The following is a 23,277-nucleotide window of genomic DNA, read 5'->3' on the forward strand; positions in this document are numbered from 1 at the left end:
AATCCTGGAACTCTCTACCTAACAGCACTGTGGGAGTACCTTCACCACACGGACTGCAGCGGTTCAAGAAGACAGCTCACCACCACCTTCTCAAGGGCAATTAGGGATGGGCAATAAATGCTGGTCTTGCCAGCGACACCCACATCCCATAAATGAATTAAAAAAAAATACGGGTGGGTTTGGGTCGGGTGGGATGTTAAAATGTTAAAAATCTCAAACATGAACCCAACCCGCCTATTTCTGGTTTTAACGGAGGCGGGACAAGGGGCAGGCAACCAACCTGCTCCCAGGAGGTGGGTGGCTCATTTAAATATTTTAATGCAGCTGTGTGCCTCAGATTTTAACTCCCTTCCAGCTTTAAAAACATAACACAAGAACATAAGATTTAGGAGCAGGAGTAGGCCATACGGCCCCTCGAGCCTGCTCCGCCATTGAATAAGATCATGGCTGATCTTCTACCTCAACTCCACTTTCCTGCACTATTCCCATATCCCTTGATTCCCCTAGAGTCCAAAAATCTATCGATCCCTGTCTTGAATAAACTCAATGACTGAGCATCCACAGCCCTCTGGGGCAGAAAATTCCAAAGATTCACAACCCTCTGAGTGAAGACATTTCTCCTCATCTCAGGCCTAAATGGCCGACCCCTTAACCTGAGACTGTGACCCCTGGTTCTAGACTCCAGGGGAAACAACCTCTCGGCTTCTACCCTGTCAAGCTCTTAACAAATCTTAGAATGCTGGCCGGCTGGGTTTCCCAGGCCTCTGGAAATTCAGCAGCTAAAGGGAGGTGAGGACTGCTGCATAGAAGATGTAAATGTCTTTCCATCACTACTTGTGGGCCAGGAGGAGCAAGAGTGCTTCCTCCAGGCCCCCCAACTTAACCTGCTTCTCTCCCCACGGTCGGCCCACCACCCCACTGCGATCACCGACCCCCTCAACCCCCCATCTCTCTCCATCCCCCCACGATCACCCCTGACCCGCCAAACCACACTGTACCCACTCCCCCAACCTCGCGATGTCCAGCCCAAGGAGCATGATAGCTATCTGCTCCTGGGTTGTGGCCTCTTCTGCAGCGTTCCCCGCCAGACAGGGAGCCAAGCCTGTCAATTAGGCTGACTTCCAGGCAGGGAAACTGCTTTAAAAAAACACGCACGCTATGGAGTTAAAACTCCACAGCATTCGCGGCTCGACCAGAACTGCCCCACATGGACTGCAGTGGTTCGAGAAGAAGGCTCACCGCCAGCTTCTCAAGGGAAATTAGGGATGGGCAGTAAATGCTGGCCTTGCCAGCGAATCCCACATCCCATGAATGAATAAAAAAAATTATATAGCTGTAGTTTACATGCTTTTAACATGCAAATAAATAGTTGTTGGTTTTGATTTCTCTTCATGAAATTTAGTTTGTCAAGTCAAGATTGCTAGATAGAAACTGAACAGCACAGAAATAAAAACTAATTACTTCAAATCAAATTGATCAAACTTTGTTATATCGCATAAGTGAATTACATAGAAACATAGAAGATAGGAGCAGGAGTAGGCCATTCAGACCATGGCTGATCATCCAAACCCTAGCATCCGGTCCCTACACCGACAGCCATCCCACCCAAGCCCTATACCCGTAACCCTGTAACCCCACGTATTTAATCCCCCCTAACACTAAGGGTCAATTTTTATCATCGCCAATCAACCTAACCTGCACATCTTTGGACTGTGGGAGGAAACCGGAGCACCCGGAGAAAACCCACGCAAACACGGGGAGAATGTGCAAACTCCACACAGACAGTCACCCGAGGCCGGATTTGAACCCGGGTCCCTGGCGCTGTGAGGCATTGATGGATTTAAATTGATTCCTAGTTTTTGATGCACATCATGATCCCATGTAGTGTACGTATCAAAACCATTAGAGTTTAGATATAAAACCATATATTCAATTATGTATTTTCAGTGTAGGTTAAAAAATTGTTTCACCATTGCTGGATGTCTCAAAAATTATTGGTGAGTTTATGAGATCATATGGTATCTTGCTTGTATCTACATGGGATATAGCAGTGACTTTGGGAAGGGCAGGCTGGCCTTGGAATGATAGTAACAGCACCAGGAGGAAAATGGTTACAGTATTAGACAGTGGACATCTTGGAAAAATAGCAACAGTATATAGAGAGAAGTGGCAACCTTGGGAAGGATAACAATAGTGGAGAAGGAAAAGTTAGAACCGGGAACCATAACAAATGTGTTGGTGAGAGTTGAGATGGGCAGCAACCATACTGGGGAAGAGCAGTGATGTACTTAGGATCCAAGCAGGAGTGCTGGGGAGAGAAGTGGCGATCTTGGATAGGATGGGAACAACATTGAGGAGAGAAGCAGCAATGGATATGGCCGATGCAATAAGGTGGATCTTGAGTGTGGCCATTATTTTGCACTTCCTTTCAAAAATTATTCTCCCTTTTTGAATACATTTTATACAGAAAAATGCTTCTCAGAAACAAAAGGAAGACTCACCTTATTGCATTTCTTAGAAATATTTCAAGCTCTTGGAATTGGGAACACAGTCTCATCCAAATATCCAGCAATGCTTCATTCCATCAGTACTATACTGCATGTGTTCAAATCCTGGAATGGGACTTGATCTTATTGAAACATATAAGATTGTGAAGAGGTTGGATCGGGTGGATGCGGGGAAGATGTTCCCGATGATGGGTGAAACTAGAACTAGGGGGCATAGTCTTAGAATAAGGGGCTGCTCTTTCAAAACTGAGATGAGGAGGAACTACTTCACTCAGAGGGTGGTAGGTCCATGGAATATGCTGCCCCAAAAAGCTGTAGAAGCTACATCATTACATAAATTTAAAACAGAAATAGACAGTTTCCTAGAAGTAAAGGGAATTAAGGGTTACGGGGAGCGGGCAGGAATTTGGACATGAGTCTAGGTTCGGATCGGTCATGGCCCTGTGGGTAGCGGAGCGGGCCCAGGGGCCGTGTAGCCTGATCCTGCTCCTATTTCGTGTGTCTAATTCTGTTAGATTCAGGAGATGGTTCTGTGATAGTGGATTGGCGGTTAGGATCAGATCAGCCATGATCTTATTGAATGGCGGAGCAGGCTCGAGGGGCCGATTGGCCTACTCCTGCTCCTATTTCTTATGTTCTTATGAATCTACAAGCTTCTGATTCAGGAGCAAGAGTGCTACCAACTGATCCAAGCTGACTTTGAAATCCAACAAAATATTAACACAGCACTGTCAAACAAAAAATAACTGATTGCCACTGAGGAATGAGGGTATCTTAGAATCTCTCACGTCAAATAAAAGTTATTGTGCCTTTTTACTTGTGTTCAACCCTTCTTGCAGTTTAGTGGGTGGCCTGCAGGGACAGTTTTTCTGGAGGTTGGGGCTGAAGGAAAGCTATTCTCTGGAGATTGTGTGCGGTGGTTTGTGTCTGAGTTTCTCTCTGTTTGTCTGAGGGGGAAGGCGCAGCGACGGACAGACCAAGGGGCAGTAACAGCAACAGCGAGGAGACCAGGACTGGCGCCACAGGTTAGTTTCTTCCTGCTCTCACTCCCCAAGTCCACCTCCAACCCCAAAGGCTGCGGCGCCTTGTACAAACAGAAAGCGGAAGTGGCTGATTTAAACGGTAGGCCGGCAACGGTTGTGTGAGCGGTAGGCCCGGGCCCAGCCGCAGCTTCTTGTTGCTCGGGCCCTTGGTGTTATGGCCATTGACCGCTCCTACTCTTACCGTCAGTGCACCGATCACGTATTTTAAATACTCTTGGTCCTTTAATTCTTAAGACGCAAGTTAATGTTTCTTTTTAAAGCTGAACTTGAACTGGTGCGGCTGAAGGAGGACACCGAGGAGAGCCGAAGCTGATGTGAGAACTGCATTTAGTTTTTGACAGTGGAGCGTTGGAGTTCGTGAGGTGGGATGAGGCCAGGTTATCTCGGCCTCAAGAGTACTGCCTCACTCAGTGCCCGACTCCAAGAATTGATGCGAAGTAAAATAAATTAGCGAGGAGGAGGAAAGACTAGGCGCATTTTCACATTAATTTACGTGGTACTGTAATATGTTATTTACTGATTTTTCTAGAACTGTCCTATGTTTAAAATACTGGGGCCAGTGATCAAAGAATTGAGACTAGGTACAGGATTACTGCGTCTCTTACTGTCATGTCTTTTATTTTTGGCCATTTGTCTCTATTATTTGGTAGGGGTGCAGTTCCATGGGCACTGGTTGGGTGCCCTCCAGTACTTTTTCCATGTGGCTGCTGTTTGTATATGAGTCTTGACTGAGTACCAGCAGACTATTTGACTGCTGGTGCATCACAGCCGAATCTAATTCTGTCCTCAATCGGTGTCCACACAAAGGCTATTTCCAGTAGATGTTACTGCATAGTGTGCCTCAGAGACATGGACCATGTACAGCAGGCACCTCAAAGCACTGGAGAGGTACCACCAACGCTGCCTCCGCAAGATCCTGCAAATCCATTGGCAGGATAGGCGCACCAGCATCAGTGTTGTTGCTTAGGCCAGCATCGAAGCTTTGACCACGCTCAATCAGCTCCGATGGACGGATCACATTGTCCGCATGTCGAATATGAGACTCCCAAAACAAGTGCTCTACTCGGAACTCCGACACGGCAAGAGAGCCCCAGGTGGGCAGAGGAAACATTTCAAGGACACCCTCAAAACCTCTTTGAAAAAGTGTAACATCCCCACCGACACCTGAGTATCTCTGGCCCAAGACTGCAAAAAGTGGAGGAGAAGCATCCGGGAAGGCACCAAACACCTCGAGTCTCTTCGCCGGGAGCAAGCGGAAGCCAAGCGCAAGGAGCGCACATCACCCCAAGCACCCCACCCACCCGCCCCTTCAACCACCGTCTGCCCCACCTGTGACAGAGACTGTAGGTCCTGCATTGGACTCATCAGTCACCTGAGAACTTCTTTTTAATGTGGAAGCAAGTCATCCTCGGTTCCGAGGGACTGCCTAAGAAGAGAAGATTTCCAATAGATGTTACTGCATAGTGATCAGGAGACCGAGCCCTGTTAGATTCTGCTCGCTGCTTTTGTGATGTACTACAACAACAGCTTGTATTTACATGGCATCGTGAGCATAGTAAAATGTTCCAAAGCCTTTCACAGAGGTGAAAAAAGATGTCAGGCAATAGTAGGTAAACAGTTAAGCGAGGTGAGGCATGGGTAGGTTTTGAGGTGGCTTTTGAAGGAGGCAAGCGAAGTAGAACGGGAGACAGTTCCAGAGTGTGGGGCAAAAGGGCTGAAGGCACTTCCACTGAAAGAAGAGCTTGGGAGGGGGCATGCAAAGGAGGCCAGAGTCAGAGGATTGGAGAGCACATGGGGCTGGAGGAAGTCACAAAAGTAGCGAGGGGCAAAGCTATGAGGATTATGCATTCAATGTGTTGGGAGATTAAGAGCCAATGGAGTTTGGCCAGGAAAGGGATGATAAAAAAAGCTGGATTTGGTACAAGACAGGATGTTGGCGGCGAAGTTTTGAAGGGCAGCACGGTGGCATAGTGGTTAGCACTGTTGCCTCACAGCGCCAGGGACCCGGGTTCGAATCCGGCCTCGGGTGACTGTCTGTGTGGAGTTTGCACATTCTCCCCGTGTTTACGTGGGTTTCCTCCGGGTGCTCCGGTTTCCTCCCACAGTCCAAAGATGTGCGGGTTAGGTTGATTGGCTATGATAAATTGACCCTTAGTGTTAGGGGGATTAAATACGTGGGGTTACGGGGATAGGGTGGGATATGTGTTGGTGTAGGGGTTACGGGGATCGGGTGGGATATGTGTCGGTGCAGGCTCGATGGGCCGAAATGGCCTCTATCTGCACTGTGGGGTTTCTGTGAAATTCTGTGAAATATTGGGTGGAGCTCAAGAGCCTGGCAAGGAAAGTGTTGGAGGAGTTGAGCCTGGGGGCATTGAAGGCATAGATGAGGGTTTCAGCAGCAGTGTGAGATGGGTAGCGGAGGAGATGCATGGTGTTACGGAGGTAGAAATAGTTGATCTTGTAGATGGATAGGATATGGGATTTGAAACTCAATTCATGATCTTATAGGGCAATGAGGTTGCATATCATCAGATGCAGTTTGAGTGAGATGCCAAGGAAGGAGAAAGAATTGATGTTCTCAGGATCTGAAGTTTTGGCAGTGGCAGGAGCAGAAGAGGATCAGACTTTTACAAAAACAAGTTTGCAGCAGTTTAACAGAAAGACTTGTCTTCAAGCACTCATCTACGAGGAAGAGCGCTAGAGGCAGGCTCTGTTAAGTTGAGTGTTTAAATTGAGTCACCCATGTGCCACTGTTCACAATAAGTCAGAGAATGCACCGTTTTAGAAGCACCAGGAAAATTATACCATGTAATGCACAATATAATTGTGCTAAAGTGCAGCTGTGTTTAGTAGGCTTTTAAAGCCAGAAGGTTTAATTGCCGTAAGTAAACGCCGGGATTATCTGCATCACGATTGGCTAGACCTATCAAAACTGTACTTTAAAAAAATTCTGCCATTAATTTGTTAGAACCTATTAAACATTTTAGTACATAACTCAATGCTGGTCCCATTAACTGTTTCCATCAGCACAGTGGAAGGCTTGTGCTTGAAAAATGAAAATCAACCCCTCTCTCAACACACAAGTATATAAGATGAATATATTTAACGGTTGTGTGGGGAGGTTTTATTCAAGTATTTTTTTGAAAGGAGGCTGTCCATTTTCCAGTTGCCGTACAATTGATGGATAATTCTTGAGTGTGGAAATATTTGAGAATTGCTTGAGCATACGGGTTTGTTTGTGAGTGCAGAGGTAGATTGGTTGGTAGAATTGATAGCTGGAGTAAATGACAGTAAAAGCTATGGGGAATATTCAGAGTAGGTTATACTCCCAAGTTCATTCATTTTTTAAAAAAAAATCAGTTGAATACCTTTGACACTAGTCAGTGTAACATTGTTTTCATAGACCTGTGGTAATAGAAGGCTATTGAATTTGGTAAAAATTCAGGCACCATCAGTTTGTTGTTTGAGCTTTGGACCTAATTTTATTTTAACTAATTTATTGATAAAATTAATAAACTTAATTTGTTGATCAAATCTATTATATATTCCCCAGTGTTGGGCAGTAAAAATTTTATTTTTATTTGTACAATAATTTAAACTAATTTGGCAGGGTGATGGGCACCAGGATGAAACATTAGAGAGGAGAATCAAGGTGCACAGAGGCCTGGGAGAGGCAGATAGCACTCGAGTAAAGAATAGTTCAGAAATAGGAGGGATCAGACGGGGCAAATGCAAGGCACTCTAAGATAGGTTTGGAGTGCATGTACGTAAATGCACGGAGCGTGGTAAATAAGGTTGGTGAAATGCAGGCACAAGTCGGACTATGATATAGTGGCAATAACAGAGACCTGGCTTGAAGAAGGGGAGGTTTGGGAACTTAATATTCCTGGGTACAAGGTGTTCAGGAATGATAGGGAAGGACAAGGGGGGGGGGCACGGAGGTGGTAGTATTGATTAAAGAAACTATTATAGTACTGAAGAGGGATGATGTCGTTGAGAGGTGAAAGACCGAATCGATCTAGTTAGAATTAAGGAGCAATAGAGGAGCTATTATGCTACCGGGTGTATACTATAGGCCACCAATTAGTTGTAAAGGAGCAAATTACAAAAAGCTGCAAGAACTATAGAGTAGTGATAATGGAGGACTTCAATTATCCTAATATAGCCTGGGATAGTAACAGTGTAAAGGACAAAGAGGGGGAGGAATTCCTGAAATGTGTACAAGAGAACTTTCTTAATCATTGTGTTTCCAGCCCAAAGAGAAAGGAAGCAGTGCAGAATCTAGTTCTGGGGAATGAAGTGGGGTAAGTGGAGCATGTTTCAATGGTGGAACAGTGATCATCAGGTTTAGGATAGTTATGGAAAAGGACAAAGTACATTCAAGTGTAAAAATACTTAACTGGAGGAGGGCTAACTTCAGTGAGTTAAAAAGGAAGGGATTGGTGGATTGGAATCAAAGATTGGTAGGCAAAACAGTAATTTAGCAATAGGAGACCTTTAAAGAGATAGTTCGGGTACAGAGTAGACACAGTCCCACGAGGGAGAAAGGAAGGGCATCCAAAGCTAGAGCTCCCTGGATGACTAAAGATATAGAGGTTAAAATGTGACCGGAAAAGGAGCATTGTGAGAATTGTAAGGTTCCATGTACAGTAGAAAACCAAGCCAAATATAGAAAGTACAGAGGAGATCTAAAAAAGGGAAGAGGGGCAAAGAGCAATGTTCCCTCTAATTTTTGTTTGGGTGCGCTGCCCCTTTAATGGGCTGTGTGGCCCATTCAAATTTCCGCGCATGCACAGGATCTCCAGACCACTGCATGACCGCGCAGCTTAACGGGAACACCGGCAAAGAGAGAGCATAAGAATAGATTAGCGGCTAACATAAAAGGGAACTCAAAAGTCTTTTATAAACACACAACTATTAAAAGGGTAGTCAAAGGAAGGGTGGGGCCGATTAGGGACCAAAAAGGAGATCATCTTGTAGAGGCAGAGGGCATAGCTGAGGTACTAAATGAGTACTTTGCATCTGTCTTCACTAGAGAAGATGATGCTTCCAGTGTAGCAGTAAAGGAGGAGGCAGTAGCGATACTGGATAGGGTAAAAATAGATAAAGAGGATGTGCTTAAAAGGTTGGCAGTCCTCAAAGTAGAAAAGTTACCCGGCCCAGATGGGATGCATCCTACGTTGCTGAGGGAAGTAAAGGGGGAAATTGCGGAGGTGCTGGCCACAATCTTCCAATCCTCCTTGGATAGGGAAGTGGTGCCAGAGGACTGGAGGTTTGCAAATGTTACACCCCTGTTCAAAAAAGGGGAGAGGGATAAACCTGGTAACTACAGGCCAGTCAGCCTAACGTCACTGGTGAGGAAACTTGGAGACAATAATCTGGGACAAAATTAATTAGCAATTGGAAAAGTATGGGCTAATAAATGAAAGTCAGCACGGATTTGTTAAAAGGCAAATAATGTTTGACTGACTTCATCAAGTTCTTTTAAGTAACGGAGAGGGTTGTGTGGTTAATGTGTATATGGAATTTCAAAAAGCGTTTGACAAAGTACCATGTAATAGACTTGTTAGCAAAACTGACGCCCATAGGATTAAAGGGACAGTGGCAGCATGGATACAAAATTGGCTAAGGGACAGAAAATGGTTATTTTTCAGACTGAAGGGAGGTGTACAGTGGTGTTCCCCAGGGGTCAGTATTGGGACCACTATTTTTGATATATTAATGTCGTGGACTTGGGTATACAGGGCAAAATTTCAAAGTTTGCAGATGATATGAAACTCAAACGTAGTAAACAATGAGGAAGATAGTAACAGACTTCAGGAGGATGTAGACAGACTGGTGAAATGGGCAGACACATGACAGATGAAGTTTAACACAGAAGTATGATGTAATATATTTTGGTAGGAAGAATGAGGAGAGGCAATATAAACTAAAGGGTACAATTTTAAAGGGGGTGCAGGAACAGAGACCTGGGGGTGCCTGTGCACAAGTCTTTGAAGGTGGCAGGGCAGGTTGAGAAGGCTGTTTTTAAAAAAATTAAAAAAAAGGATATGGGATCCTTGGCTTTATTAATAGGGGACAAAAGCAAGGATGTTATGCTAAAACTTTATAAAACACTGGTTAGGCCTCAGCTGGAGTATTCTGAATTCACACTTTAGGAAGGATGTCAAGGCCTTGGAGAGGGTGCAGAAGAGATTTACTGGAATGGTGCCAGGGAGGAGGGACTTCAGTTACGTGGAGAGATTGGAGAAGCTGGGGTTGTTCTCCTTAGAGCAGAGAAGGTTAAGAGGAGATTTGATAGAGGTGTTCAAAATCATGAATGGTTTTGATAGAGTAAATAAGGAGAAATTGTTTACAGTGGCTGACGGGTCAGTAACCAGAGGACACAGCTTTAAGGTGATTGGCAAAAGAACCAGAGGTTACTTTTGACTCCATACTGAAAGATAGATCAGAGTATTTTCTAAATGGTGAGTAGCTAGGGACTGTCGATGAGCAGAGAGATTTAGGGATCTAAGTACAGAAATCGCTAAAAGCTAGTGGTCAGGTACAAAAAATAGGTAAGAAGGCTGATGGAATATTGGCCTTTATCTCAAGGGAGCTGGAATACTGCATTCAGTCTGGGCACCATACCTCAGGAAGGATATAGTGGCCTTGGAGTGGATGCAGCAAAGATTCACCAGGATGATACCGGGGCTAAAAGGGTTAAATTATGAGGACATGTTGCAAAGACCAGGCTTGTATTCCCTTAAATAACAACAGAAAATGCTGGAAATACTCAGCAGGCCAGGCAGCATCCGTGGAGAGAGAAACAGAGTTAACGTTTCAGGTCTGGGACCCTTCATCAGAACTGGAAAAAGCTGGAAATGTAACAGATATTAAGCAAGTGCAGAGACGGGGGGAGGGGCGGGGTAGGAGGGGAGGAAGGAATTGAAAGAACATACTGTGAAAATGTTGCAAATGGGAATGGCAAAATCATACAGCATGAAAAATGGGGGCAGGGATTATTATCTGAAATTGTTGAACTCAGTGTTGAGTCCGGCAGGCTGTAAAGTGCCTAATCGAAAGATGAGGTGCTGTTCCTCGAGCTTACGTTGAGCTTCATTGGAACAATGTAATAGGCCGAGGACAGAGAGAGCAGAGTGGGAGTGAAGCAGAGAATTAAAGTGACAGGCGACTGGAAGCTCAGGGTCACCCTTACGGACTGAACGGAGGTGTTCCGCAAAGCGGTCGCCCAATCTGCGTTTGGTCTCCCCAATGTAGAGGAGACCGCATCGTGAGCAGCGAATACAGTATATTAAATTGCAAGAAGTACAAGTAAATCGCTGTTTCACCTGGAAGGGGTGTTTGGGGCCCTGGACAGTGGGAAGGGAGGAGGTAAAAAGGGCAAGTGTTGCATCTCCTGCGCTTGCACGGGAAGGTGCCAGGTGAAGGAGAAGGGCTGTTGGTGATTGAGGAGTGGACCAGGGTGTTGCGGAGGGAGCGGTCCCTTCGGAATGCTGAAAGGGGAGGTGAGGGGAAGATGTGTTTGGTGGTGGGATCACGTTGGAGATGGCGGAGGATGATCTGTTGAATGTGGAGGCTGGTGGGGTGAAAGGTGAGGACAAGGGGAACCCTATCGTGGTTCCGGGAGGGAGGGGAAAGGGTGAGAGCAGAAGTGCGGGAAATGGAACGGACACGGTCAAGGGCCATGTCAACCACAGTAGAGGGGAATCCTCGGTTGAGGAAAAAGGAAGACGTCGGAAGCACTGGTGTGGAAGTATTCCCTTAAGTATAGTTGATTAAGGGGGGACCTAAATGAGGTGTTTAAGGTGATTAAAGGAGTTTGATAGGGTAGATCGAGAGAAACTATTTCCTCTGGTGGCGGAATCCAAAACATGGGGGCATAATCCTCAAATTAGAGCTATGCCATTCAGGGATGATGTCGGGAAGCACTTCTTCACACCAAGAGTAGTCGAAATCTGGAAAACTCTCCCCCAAAAAGCTGTTGAGGGTAGGTGAACTGAAAATGTCAAAACTGAGATTGATAGATTTTTGTTAGCTAAGGGTATTAAGGGTTATGGAACCAAAGCGGATAAATGAAGTTAAGATACAGATCTGCCATGGTCTTAATTGAGTGGTGGAACAGGCTCGAGGGGCTGTGTTCCTAGTATATTGCAACAAGCCAGCTGATTCCGCTATCTCCGTATTTATTAAGAGCAAGCATCTTACGCTGATAAAATATATATAGTTGAAAAAGGTTTGTTCTACAATTGGTCTCAGCACTCTGGCTAGGGACAGGAAGAACTGAGGCAATATCCCGCCCCCCCCCCCACCCCCACCCCCGATCGCTCTCCAGTGACTCCTGCTAGAAAGAGCACGCGTGAGCATCAGGTGAGTAAAGTTCAGCTGCGATAACCCCCACGGTCAAATAATCTGCTGACAGTCACTGTACAGGCTCACACATAAAGAATGGCCATTTGGACGAGCTAGCAAAGGGTGGCCACTGCTTGTGAACGTGTATTGCAGCAGGAGTAAGTGGTGTGTGGAATGGTAAGAAAATTTTAAAACTATTTATTTTACAGAAAAATCAAAATTAACTTTATTTTTGTTCATTCTCAAATTGCAGACTCTTGCATTTTAATGAACTGAAATGGAGGAAAGGCCTAGTTTTTCCAGAAGGAGCAAAGAGGTGGTCATCGGCAAGGAAGAAACTAACACTTGGAGAAGTACTCTGCACCAAGAAAATCATTTTACACCTGGAAGCTACTCAAAAGGTTTTAATAAAAGAACAGAAACCCAAAAGCAAAGGGAAGTGCAAGAGAACTATGGTACTAGTCCAAGGAGGGGTGCTCAAGTTATCACGAGCAGCCCAAGTGCAGTCATAAGAGCAGGTTACAGCGCAGGGACACGGCCCAATGATGGGCGCAAGGAAAAAGGTAGAAAGAGGATATCCGGTGAGCAGCAGGGTTCTCCAGCTCAGAACACGGAGAGGAAATGGAGGGACAATGCTTTTGAGTTGAAGTATAAATCTCCAGCAAAGGACGTTGAGTACAATAAAACAGAATGGAACAGCAAGGCTCAAAGTAGTGGTGATAAAGTCAGGAATGCTAGAAGACAGCTTCAAAAGGAGTATGTAAATGATGAAATGTTTGGAAAGCAAACAGAAGGTATGTTTCTTTTTAGGATCATTTATATTAATTATTTCCTCCTTTCAAGTTAGTACCCAGTTACTCATCCTTCAAGTTATGTTTAGTAAGCCCTGGTTACCAGAATTTGAATACCATACTAGAATCGAATCCTTCCTTTGAATACCACTGGTCAAGAGGTTACCAAAAATTTAGCAACTTGCCCAATTGCAGAAGTGCCACATGCTTGTCACTATCAAGTGTTAGCAACCACTTGCACGAATAAAATTGTGAGCAGTGTTGGTGTTTGAAAAAATATTTATTAACTAAGCGTTGGGATGTGTTGAATTTTGTACCCTTTCAGTATGTATTGTATCCAGATAATCTGATGAGCAAGAGCCATATGGTCATTTCATATGTTGGAAAGGGATGATTTTAGTGCTGTTACCTCATTGAACAGATCCTAAATCAAAACGCCAAGATCTGTTAGGATTAGCAACATGATCTATATACAAATTATTGGAAACATGAATTTAAACTTTATAATTTGCCCAAAGGCTCCATGGTATGCACCTACATGGCCCACAAAGGCAAAAAACTTAGGTATCACTGCTCTAGATCTCACTTTCAGATTGCTAATTTTTCTACTGTTAATGGATTTCCTTACTTAACACTGATTGAAACCTAACCTTTGGTAAAATACTCCGCCCTGTATTTAAAGAACACTTGAGCATTATAATAGTAAGATGTGAGGACAACTTTACCAAGATTTGTGTCCTGGACAACATTTATCCTTCAACCAATACCACCAAAACAAATGATTTCATCATGCATTTCATTGCTGTTTGTGGTACTTTTCTGTGCGCAAATTGGCTACCGCACTACCCTATGCTACAACACTGACTACACTTCAAAAATACTTTGTTGAGTGTGAAGTGCTTTGGGAGGTCATGAAAGGCGCTATATAAATGCAGGCTCTTTCTATCTTAGGAGGAAATAGTGGGATGCCAGGCTCCCTCTGAAATCTCACCAGTTCTGTCCAGTGTACAGCCAGCAGTAAGTACTCTGGCATGAATCAAGCACACTTGCAGTTCAGTGGCTGAAAGTGGACCCCATAGTGCCATAGGTAAACTACAATTGGTGGGATTGATTTGATTTGATTTAATTTAATTGCATTAACTAAAGGGTAAGTCATGGCAGGACAGCCCGGCCCCGTGGTAGGCTCCTCCTGCGATTATGTGGGAACTTGGGGACACTTCCTGTGTCCCTGACAACCATGTGTGCAGGAAGTGCATCCAGCTGCAGCTACTGGCAGACCGCATGGCGGCGATTGGATGCACACTGGACCATTCGCAATGCTGAGGACGTCGTGAATAGCAGGTTTAATCAGTTGGTCACACCACAGGCAAAGGTTGGACAGGCAGAAAGGGAAGGGGTGACCAACAGACAGAGTACTAGGCGCAGGCAGGTAGTGCAGGGATCCCCTGTGGACATCCCCCTCTCAAACAGATGCACCACTTTGAGTACTGTTGGGGGGGATGGCTTATCAGAGAAAGGCAGCAGCAGCCAACTTCCTGGCACCAGGGGTGGTTTTGCTGCACAGGACGGGAGGAAAAAGAGGGGTAGAGCTATAGTAATAGGGGATTCTATTGTAAGGGGAATAGATAGGCGTTTCTGCGGCCGCAAACGAGACTCCAGGATGGTGTGTTGCCTCCTTGGTGCAAGGGTCAAGGCTGTCTCCGAGCGGTTGCCGAACATTTTGGAAGGGGAGGGTGAACAGCCAGTTGTCGTGTATATAGGTACCAACGGGATGAGGTCCTAAAAGCTGAATATAGGGAGTTAGGAGGTAAATTTAAAAATAGGCCCTCAAATGTAGTAATCTCAGGATTGCTACCAGTGCCACGTGCTAGTCAGAGTAGAAATAGAAGGATATTTCAGCTGAATACGTGGCTAGAGGAATGGTGTGAGGGGGAGGGATTCAAATTCCTGGGACATTGGAACCGGTTCTTGGGGAGGTGGGACCAGTTTAAACCGGATGGTTTGCACCTGGGCAGGGCCGGGACCGATGTCCTAGGGGGAGTGTTTGCTAGTGTTCTGGGGGAGGGTTTAAACTAAAATGGCAGGGGGTTGGGAACCTGAGCAGGGGGACAGAGGAAAGGGAAACAAGGATAAAAGAAAAAGATAGGAAGGAGAAAAACAAAAGTACCAGTCAGAGAAATCAACGGTTTAAATCAAACATGGTCACAGTAAATAATAATTCTAATAGGTCTAAGAGCATTAAAAAAACAAGCCTCAAGGCTTTGTGTCTTAATGCGAGGAGCATTCGTAATAAGGTGGATGAATTAGCTGTGCAAATAGAGGTAAACGATTATGATTTGATTGGGATTATGGAAACATGGCTCCAGGGTGGCCAAGGCTGGGAACTCAACATCCAGGGGTATTCAATATTCAGGAAAGATAGGCAAAAAGGAAAGGGAGGTGGGGTAGCATTGCTGGTTAAAGAAGGGATTAACACAATTGTAAGAAAGGATATTAGCTCTGATGATGTGGAATCTGTATGGGTAGAACTGAGAAATACCAAGGGGCAGAAAACGTTAGTGGGAGTGGTATATCGACCTCCAAACAGTAATGCGGAGGTTGGGGATGGCATTAAAAGGGAAATTAGAGAAGCGTGCAATAAGGGCACAGCAGTCATCATGGGTGACTTTAATCTACATATAAATTGGGCTAACCAAATTAGTAACAATATTGTGGAGGAGGAATTCCTGGCGTGTTTACGGGATGGTTTCCTGGACCAATATGTCGAGGAACCAACCAGAGATCAGGCCATCTTAGACTGGGTATTAAGTAACGAGAAAGGATTCATTAACAATCTTGTTGTACGAGGCCCCTTGGGTCGGAGCAATCATAATATGATGGAATTCTTCATTAAGATGGAGAATTCTTCATTAAGATGGAGAATGAAGTTGTTGACTCAGAGACAAGGGTCCTGAATTTAAACAAAGGAAACTACGATGGTCTGGGATGCGAGTTGGGTAGGATTGATTGGGGAATGTCACTCAAAGGGTTGACGGTGGATAGGCAATGGCAAACATTCAAAGACCGCATGGATGAACTACAGAATTTGTTCATCTCAGTTTGGCATAAAAATAAAACATAAAAGGTGACTCACCCGTGGCTAACAAGGGAAATTACGGATAGCATAAGATCCAAGGAGAGGACATATAAATTGGCCAGAAAAAGCAGTAAACCTGAGGATTGGGAGCAGTTTACGATTCAACAAAGGAGGACAAAGGGATTAATTAAGAAGGGGAAAATAGAATATGAGAGTAAGCTTGCAGGGAACATAAAAACGGACACTAAAAGCTTTTATAGATATGTGAAGAGAAAAAGATTGGTGAAGCCATGCGTAGGTCCCTTGCCGTCAGAATCGGGAATTTATAATGGGGAACAAAGAAATGGCAGACCAATTAAATACATATTTTGGTTCTGTCTTCACAAAGGAGGACACAAATAACCTCCCAGAGATGTTGGGAACATAGGGCCTGATGAAAGGGAGCAACTGAAAGAAATCATTATTTGTAGGGAAATGGTGTTAAGGAAATTGATGGGATTGAAGGCCGATAAATCCCCAGGGCCTGATAATCTACATCCTAGGGTACTTAAGGAAGTGGCCCTAGAAATAGCAGATGCATTGCTGATCATCTTCCAACATTCGATGGAATCTGGAACAGTACCCATGGATTGGAGGGTAGCTAATGTTACCCCACTATTCAAAAAAGGTGGTAGAGAGAAAACGGGGAATTACAGACCAGTAAGCCTGACATCGGTAGTGGGGAAAATGCTAGAGTCCATCATAAAAGATGTAATAGCAGAGCACTTGGAAAACAGTGACAGGATCGTACAAAGTCAACATGGATTTACAAAGGGTAAATTGTGCTTGACTAATCTAATGGAATTTTTTGAGAATGTAACTTGTAAAATAGATAAGGGAGAACCAGTGGATGTGGTGTATTTGGACTTTCAGAAGGCTTTCGATAAGGTCCCACATAAGAGATTAGCGTGTAATGTTAAGGCACATGGGATTGCGGGCAAGGTACTGACTTGGATAGAGAACTGGTTGGCAGACAGAAAGCAAAGAGTTGGAATAAACAGGTGCTTGCTGCACCTGCATGTTTGCTTTCAGTGACTGGTGTACAAGGACACCCAGGTCCCTTTGTACATCGTGATGTGGAGATGCCGGTGTTGGACTGGGGTGGACAAATGTGAGAAGTCACACAACACCAGGTTATAGTCCAACAGCTTTATTTGAAATCACAAGCTTTCGGAGCGCTGCTCCTTCGTCAGGTGAAGTGAAGAGATGCATATAGGCACAGCATATATAGTCAGAGAACACTGCCAGATGATTACAGGTAATCTTTCTAACTGCCCTTTATCCCACCTCGGCAGAGAGATAATCACAGTAATCAAAGGTGTGGATGGTGTCCAAACAGGTCAGTCAGGAAAACATTACATCAAAGAACAATGAGGTGGGGTCACCAGGGGTCAAATGTTGCAGATGCTGGGGTCTGTATGAAAAACAAACAAAGAACAATGAAAAAAAAGATTTTTTTTGCTGGAAATCACAGCAGGTCCGGCCGCATCTGTGTAGAGAGAACAAGCCAACGACGACTCGAGCCTGGATGACTCTACGTCGGGTGGGGTTACATGTAGCGTGACATGAACCCAAGATCCCGGTTGAGGCCGTCCTCATGAGTACCTTTGTACATCGACATTTCCCAATCTATCACCATTTAAATAATACTCTGCCTTTCTGTTTTTCCTACCGAAGTGGATAACTTCACATTTATCTACGTTATATTACATCTGCCATGTATTTGCCCACTCGCTCAACTTGCCTAAATCGCCTTAAAGCCTCTTTGCATCCTCGCAACTCACAATCCCACCTAGCTTCGTGTTCGGCAGCAAACTTGGAAATATTACATTTGGTTCCCTCATCCAAATCATTGATATATATTGTGAATAGCTGGGGCCCAAGCACTGATCCCTGCGGTACCCCACTAGTCACCGCCTGCCACCCCGAAAAAGACCCATTTATTCCTACTCTCTGTTTCCTGTCTGGTAACCAATTTTCAATCCATGCCATACCTTATATTACCCCCAATCCCATGTGCTTTAATTTTGCGCACTAACCTCTTATGTGGGACTTTATCAAAGGCCTTCTGAAAATCCAAATGCACTATATTTACTGGTTCTCCCTTATCTATTCTACCAGTTACATCCTCAAAAAAACTCCAGTGGGTTTGTCAAACACGATTTCCCTTTCATAAATCCATGTTGACTTTGTCTAATCCCGTTGATATTTTCTAAGTGTCCTGTTATCACATCCTTTATAATAGACTCTAGCATTTTCCCTACTACTGATGTTAGGCTATTTTCCTATTTATAGTTCCCTATTTTCTCTCTTCCCTCCTTTTTTAAATAGTGGGGTTACATTTGCCACCCTCCAATCTGCAGGAACTATTCCATAATCTATAGAAGTTTGGAAGATGACAACCAATGCATCCACTATTTCCATGGCTACCTCTTTTAGTACTCTAGGATGCAGATTATCAGGCCCTGGGGATTTATCAGCTTTCAGTCCCATTAATTTCTCCAGCACTTTTTTTACTAATACAGGAAACTCTCGCTTAAACGGCACCTAAATATCTGTAATTCTCTATTAACCGGCAAAATTCATACTCCGAAAACAATACCTCAATAACCGGAAATGTTGCCGAGTCCGAGTCTCTCGCGGTGGCAGTTAGTCAGTGGGGGTAGTTCTCCAAACTGCCACTACTCGGCTTCTTGGTGCTGTCGGAAGTCCAAATACCTCAATAACAGGAGTCTGACTGTCCCGCACTGCCGGGAGTACCCAATTACTGTATACTGCACATTTCTTGATTTTTTTTATTTTTGTTTGTTAAAAATAGCCTTGGTAGATAACCCTCTCCGTCATCCGGAATTTTTAATCAACTGGCACCATCCCGGTCCCGTCGGTGCCGGATACCAAAGAGTTTCCTGTACTAATTTCCTTTAATTCCTCCTTCTCACTAGATCCTTGGTTCCCTAGCATTTCTGGGATGTTATTTGTGTCCTCTTCCGTGAAGACAGAACCAAAGTATTTGTTTAATTGTTCTGCCATTTCCTTGTTCCCCATTATAAATTCTCCCATTTCTGACTGTAAGGGACCTACATTTGTCTTCACTAATCTTTTTCTTTTTACATACTTGTAGAAGCTTTTACAGTCTGCTTTTTTGCAAGTTTACTCTCATACTCTATTTTTCCCCTCTTAATCAATCTCTTTTTTGCTGAATTCTAAACTGCTCCCAATCCTCAGACTTGCTATTTTTTCGGGCAACTTTATATGACTCCTCTTTGGATCTAATACTATCCTTAATTTCTTTTGTTAGCCATGGTTGGGCTGCTTTTCCTTTTGTGTTTTTGCGCGAGAAAGGAATGTATAACTGTTGCAATTCATGCATTCGTTCCTTAAATGTTAGTCATTGCCTATCCACCGTCACGCCTTTTAATGAAGCTCCCCAATCTATCATAGCCAACTCACTCCTCATACCTTCGTAGTTTCCTTTGTTTAGATTTAGGACCCTAATTTTGGATTGGACTTCTTCACTTTCCATCTTAATGAAGAATTCTATCATGTTATGGTCACTCTTCCCGAAAAGACCCCGCACAACAAGATTATTAATTAACCCCTTCTCATTGCACGATACCCAATCTAGGATAGCCTGTTCCCTAGTTGGCTCCTCAACGTACTGGTCTAAAAAACCATCTTGTAAACACTCCAGGAATTCATCCTCCACAGTATTATTGCTAATTTGGTTTGACTAGTCTATATGTAGATTAAAGTCACCCATGATTACAGTAGTACTCTTGTTACTTGCATCTCTAATTTCCTGATTGATGCCATCCCCTACATTACCACTACTGTTTGGAGGCCTATAGACAACTCCCACCAATATCTTCTGCCCCTTGGTGCTTAGCTCCACCCAGACTGATTCTACATCTTGATTTTCTGAGCCAATATCCTTTCTCACTATTGCACTGATTTCATCCTTTACTAACAACACCATCCCACCTCCTTTCCCCTTCCTAAATATCGAATATCCTTGGATATTCAGCTCCCAGCCTTGGTCACCCTGTAGCCATGTCTCCATAATCGCAATTATATCGTATCTGTTTACATCTATTTGTGCTGTTAGTTCGTCTACCTTATTACGAATGCTTCGTGCATTCAGATACAGTACCTTTAGATTTGTCTTTTTAACATTTTTAGACATCTTAACTATTTGTCTTATTACCATATTTTTTCTTACCCGGACCCTATTTGTTAATGCACTCCTTTGTTTGTACGCTCTGTCCCTTCCTGACACAATCTGGTTATCCTTACCCCAATCACTTTCTTGCACTGCTTCCTTGTCTTTTTTCTCTTTTTGGCATTCTAGATTTCTCTTCACTGGGACCGCCCCCCCCTTATTTAGTTTAAAGCCCTATCTACCTCCCTAGTTATTCGATTCGCTAGAACTCTGGTCCCAGCATGGTTCAGGTGTAGTCCGTCCCAACGGAACAGCTCTCTCTTTCCCCAGTACTGGTGCCAGTGCCCCACGAATCGAAACCCACTTCTCCCACACCAATCTTTGAGCACGCATTCATCTCCCTGATCCAGTTGACCCTATGCCAATTTGCTCGTGGCTCCGGTAATAATCCAGAGATTATGACCTTTTGTGGTTCTGCTTTTTAATTTAGTCCCTAGCTGCTCAAACTCTTTCAGCAGAACCTCTTTGTCCTACCTATGTCATTGGCACCTACGTGGACCACGACAACTGGATCATCCCCCTCTCACTCCAAGTTGTTCTTCAGCCCGGAGGAGATGTCCTTTACCCTGGCACCGGGTAGGCAACATAGCCTTCGGGACTCACTCTCCTGGCTGCAGAGAACAGTGTCTATCCCCCTAACTACTGTCGCCTACTACAACTAACTTCCTTTTTACTTCCCCCGCCCCCCCCCCCCACTTGAACGGCTTCCTGTACCATGGTGCCATGGTCAGTTTGCTCGCCCTCCCTGCAGTCCCCGCACTTGTCCACAAGGGTTGCAAGAACCTCAAATCTATTGGACAAGTGCGGGGACTGAGGCTCCTGCAATACTACCTCCTGGATCCCCGTACCTGCCTCACTCGCAGTCACACCCTCCTGTCCCTGACCACGTGTCAATTCTAAAGTATTTACTCTAAGGGGTGTGGCTGCCTCCTGGAGCAAAAGGTCTAGGTAACTTTCTCCCTCCCTGATGTCTTGCGATGTCTGCAGCTCATACTCCAGCTCCTCAACTCGGAGCCGAAGTTCCTCGAGCCACAGACACTTACTGCAGATGAAGTCACCCTGGACAAAAATGTCCACAAGCTCCCACATATTGCAGCAGCAACACATCTCCTGTTCAACCTATTTGATTTGTTTGAAGAGTAACTAATGTAGTAGACAGGGGAATGTCTATGGATGTAGTTTATATGGATTTCCACAAGGCATTCAGTAAGGTTCAACATAAGAGACTGCTAGCTAAAATCAAAGCTCATGGAATTCAGGCAAATTATTGACCTGGTTAGGAGATTGGTTAGGTGGTAGAAGGCAGAGAGTAGGGATAATGGGTATGTACTCGAATTGGAAGGAAGTGACTAGTGGTGTCCCACAAGGATCTGTGCTAGGCCCTCAACTATTCACTATATTTATTAATGACTTTGATAACACAATAGAGAGCCATATGTCCAAGTTGGCCGATGACACATAGTAAGTAGTGGCATAGTAAGTAGTGTAGATGGGAGCATAAGATTACAAAGAGACATTGATAGATTAAGATATTGATAGATTAAGTGAGTGAGTAAACTGTGGCAGATGGATTTCAGCATAGGTAAGTGTGAAGTCATCGATTTTGGACCAAAAAAGGATAGATCTGAGTTTTTTTTAAATGGTCCAAAGAGATTTAGGGGTCCACATACACCGATCACTAAAATATAGTAGTCAGGTGCAAAAAATAATCAAAAAGGCTAATGGAATGTTAGCCTATATAACTAGAGGAAGTTTTGCTACAGCTATACAAAGCCCTGGTTAGACCACAGCTGGAGTACTGTGTATAGTTCTGGGCACCGCACCTTAGGATATATTGGCCTTGGAAGGAGTGCAGCATAGAGTTACCAGGATGGCAATGTGGAGAGATTATATAAACTAGTCGTGTATTCCCTGGAATACAAAAGGATAAGGGGTGAGTTAATTGAGGTTTTTAGGATTTTGAAAGGAATTGATGGAGTAGATAGAGGAAAATGTTTTCCACTGGTGAGGGTGTCTATGATGAGGGAACGTGACCTTAAAATCAGAGCCAGGCCATTCAGGAGAGAAGATAGGACACTTCTTCATCACGCAAGGGGTGGTAGAAGCATGGAACTCTCTCAAAAACCAGTAGATGCTAGCTCAATTAATAATTTTAAATCTGAGCTCAATAGATTTTTGCTAGCCAAGCATATTAAGGGATACGTTGCCAAGGCGGGTGGATGGAGTTAGGATACAGAGCAGCCATCATTTCATTGAATGGCGGAACTGGCTCGGAAGGGCTGAATGGTTTGCTCCTGTTCCTAAGTTCCTTGTGCCTCTGTGCTTGTTCTTGTCCTCATCATGGTTATCAAGAACTTTTTTTTTAATATTGAATATAAATATTATAAATTTGAGGGAATTAAAAACATCAGATTGAGAAAAGAAACACTTGCATTTATATAGTGCCTTTCAGGAACTCGGGACATCCCAAATTGCTTCACCGTGTAGTCACTGTTATAATGTAGGAAAAGCGGCAGCCAATTTGTGCTCAGCCAGCTCCTATAAACAGCTATGAAATAAACGACCAGATCATCTGTTTTAGGTGTTGGTTGAGAGATGAGTCTCAGTCAGCACAATGGGAGAATTCCCCTCCTCATCTCGAAGCTTTTGCAAAATTAGAAAACTGGCAGCTCTGACTGGGGTGTATAGTTGAAGACTTTTTTGTTTGTTTTAAATGTGTACTTCTTATTTTTGAAGTTTTTTAAGTGTAGGTTTGTAAAGGATGAGCTTTATTTAACAATCCGTATTCGTTGGTTGCTCAGCTTCTAAATTACTGTATAGTGGTGATGAAAGATTTTGTTTCACTTTTCAGATTGTTTAATGATGGAATCCTTTTTATAACTGTGTAAGTTATCCGTGTTCAGTGGCTGTGATCTGAGACTTTTTTTTTTTGAAGGCCAAAAGAAGTCCAAGAAAATGAGAAGAAATGAACAAATGCAAGACTTCAATGCACCCGTTATCGATGAATCCAAATTAACAAAAGAAGAACGGCTTGGATTATATCAGGTCGAAGAAAGGCTACACCGAGAATATATCTTCAGACTCAAAAAAGTAACGTAGTGGTTATTTCTAGCGACTGCTTTTGGTACATTCATCAGATAAAACTTATTTTTAGCATGCTTAGAACATTTAGAGTCTGTATATGCAGGAAATTTAATCCAGTTTTTTTAAGTAGTGACATGATATGTGGCATTGTTATTTTGGTCAAAAG

The 23,277-nt window shown here is 44.0% G+C and overlaps 1 protein-coding gene across 2 annotated transcripts in view; it reads left to right on the top strand.

Annotated features, from left to right (window-relative positions):
* Positions 1-23,277, top strand: part of LOC147124333 (terminal uridylyltransferase 7-like) — a 78,361-nt gene that overhangs the window by 9,818 nt on the left and 45,266 nt on the right. Inside the window, exons 2-4 of one of the 2 annotated variants that reach the window (XM_085985109.1) lie at positions 3,460-3,532; positions 12,156-12,696; positions 22,963-23,117. In XM_085985109.1, the coding sequence (XP_085841235.1) occupies positions 12,180-12,696; positions 22,963-23,117 (672 nt within the window). In that variant the 5' untranslated portion in view covers positions 3,460-3,532; positions 12,156-12,179. The remainder of the gene's footprint in view (positions 1-3,459; positions 3,533-12,155; positions 12,697-22,962; positions 23,118-23,277) is intronic. The other variant, XM_085985117.1, reaches the window with a different exon arrangement.

Source organism: Somniosus microcephalus, chromosome 1 (assembly GCF_052327205.1).
Source record: "Somniosus microcephalus isolate GS21.2 chromosome 1, FLI_Smic_1.0, whole genome shotgun sequence".
Lineage (NCBI taxonomy): Eukaryota > Metazoa > Chordata > Chondrichthyes > Squaliformes > Somniosidae > Somniosus > Somniosus microcephalus.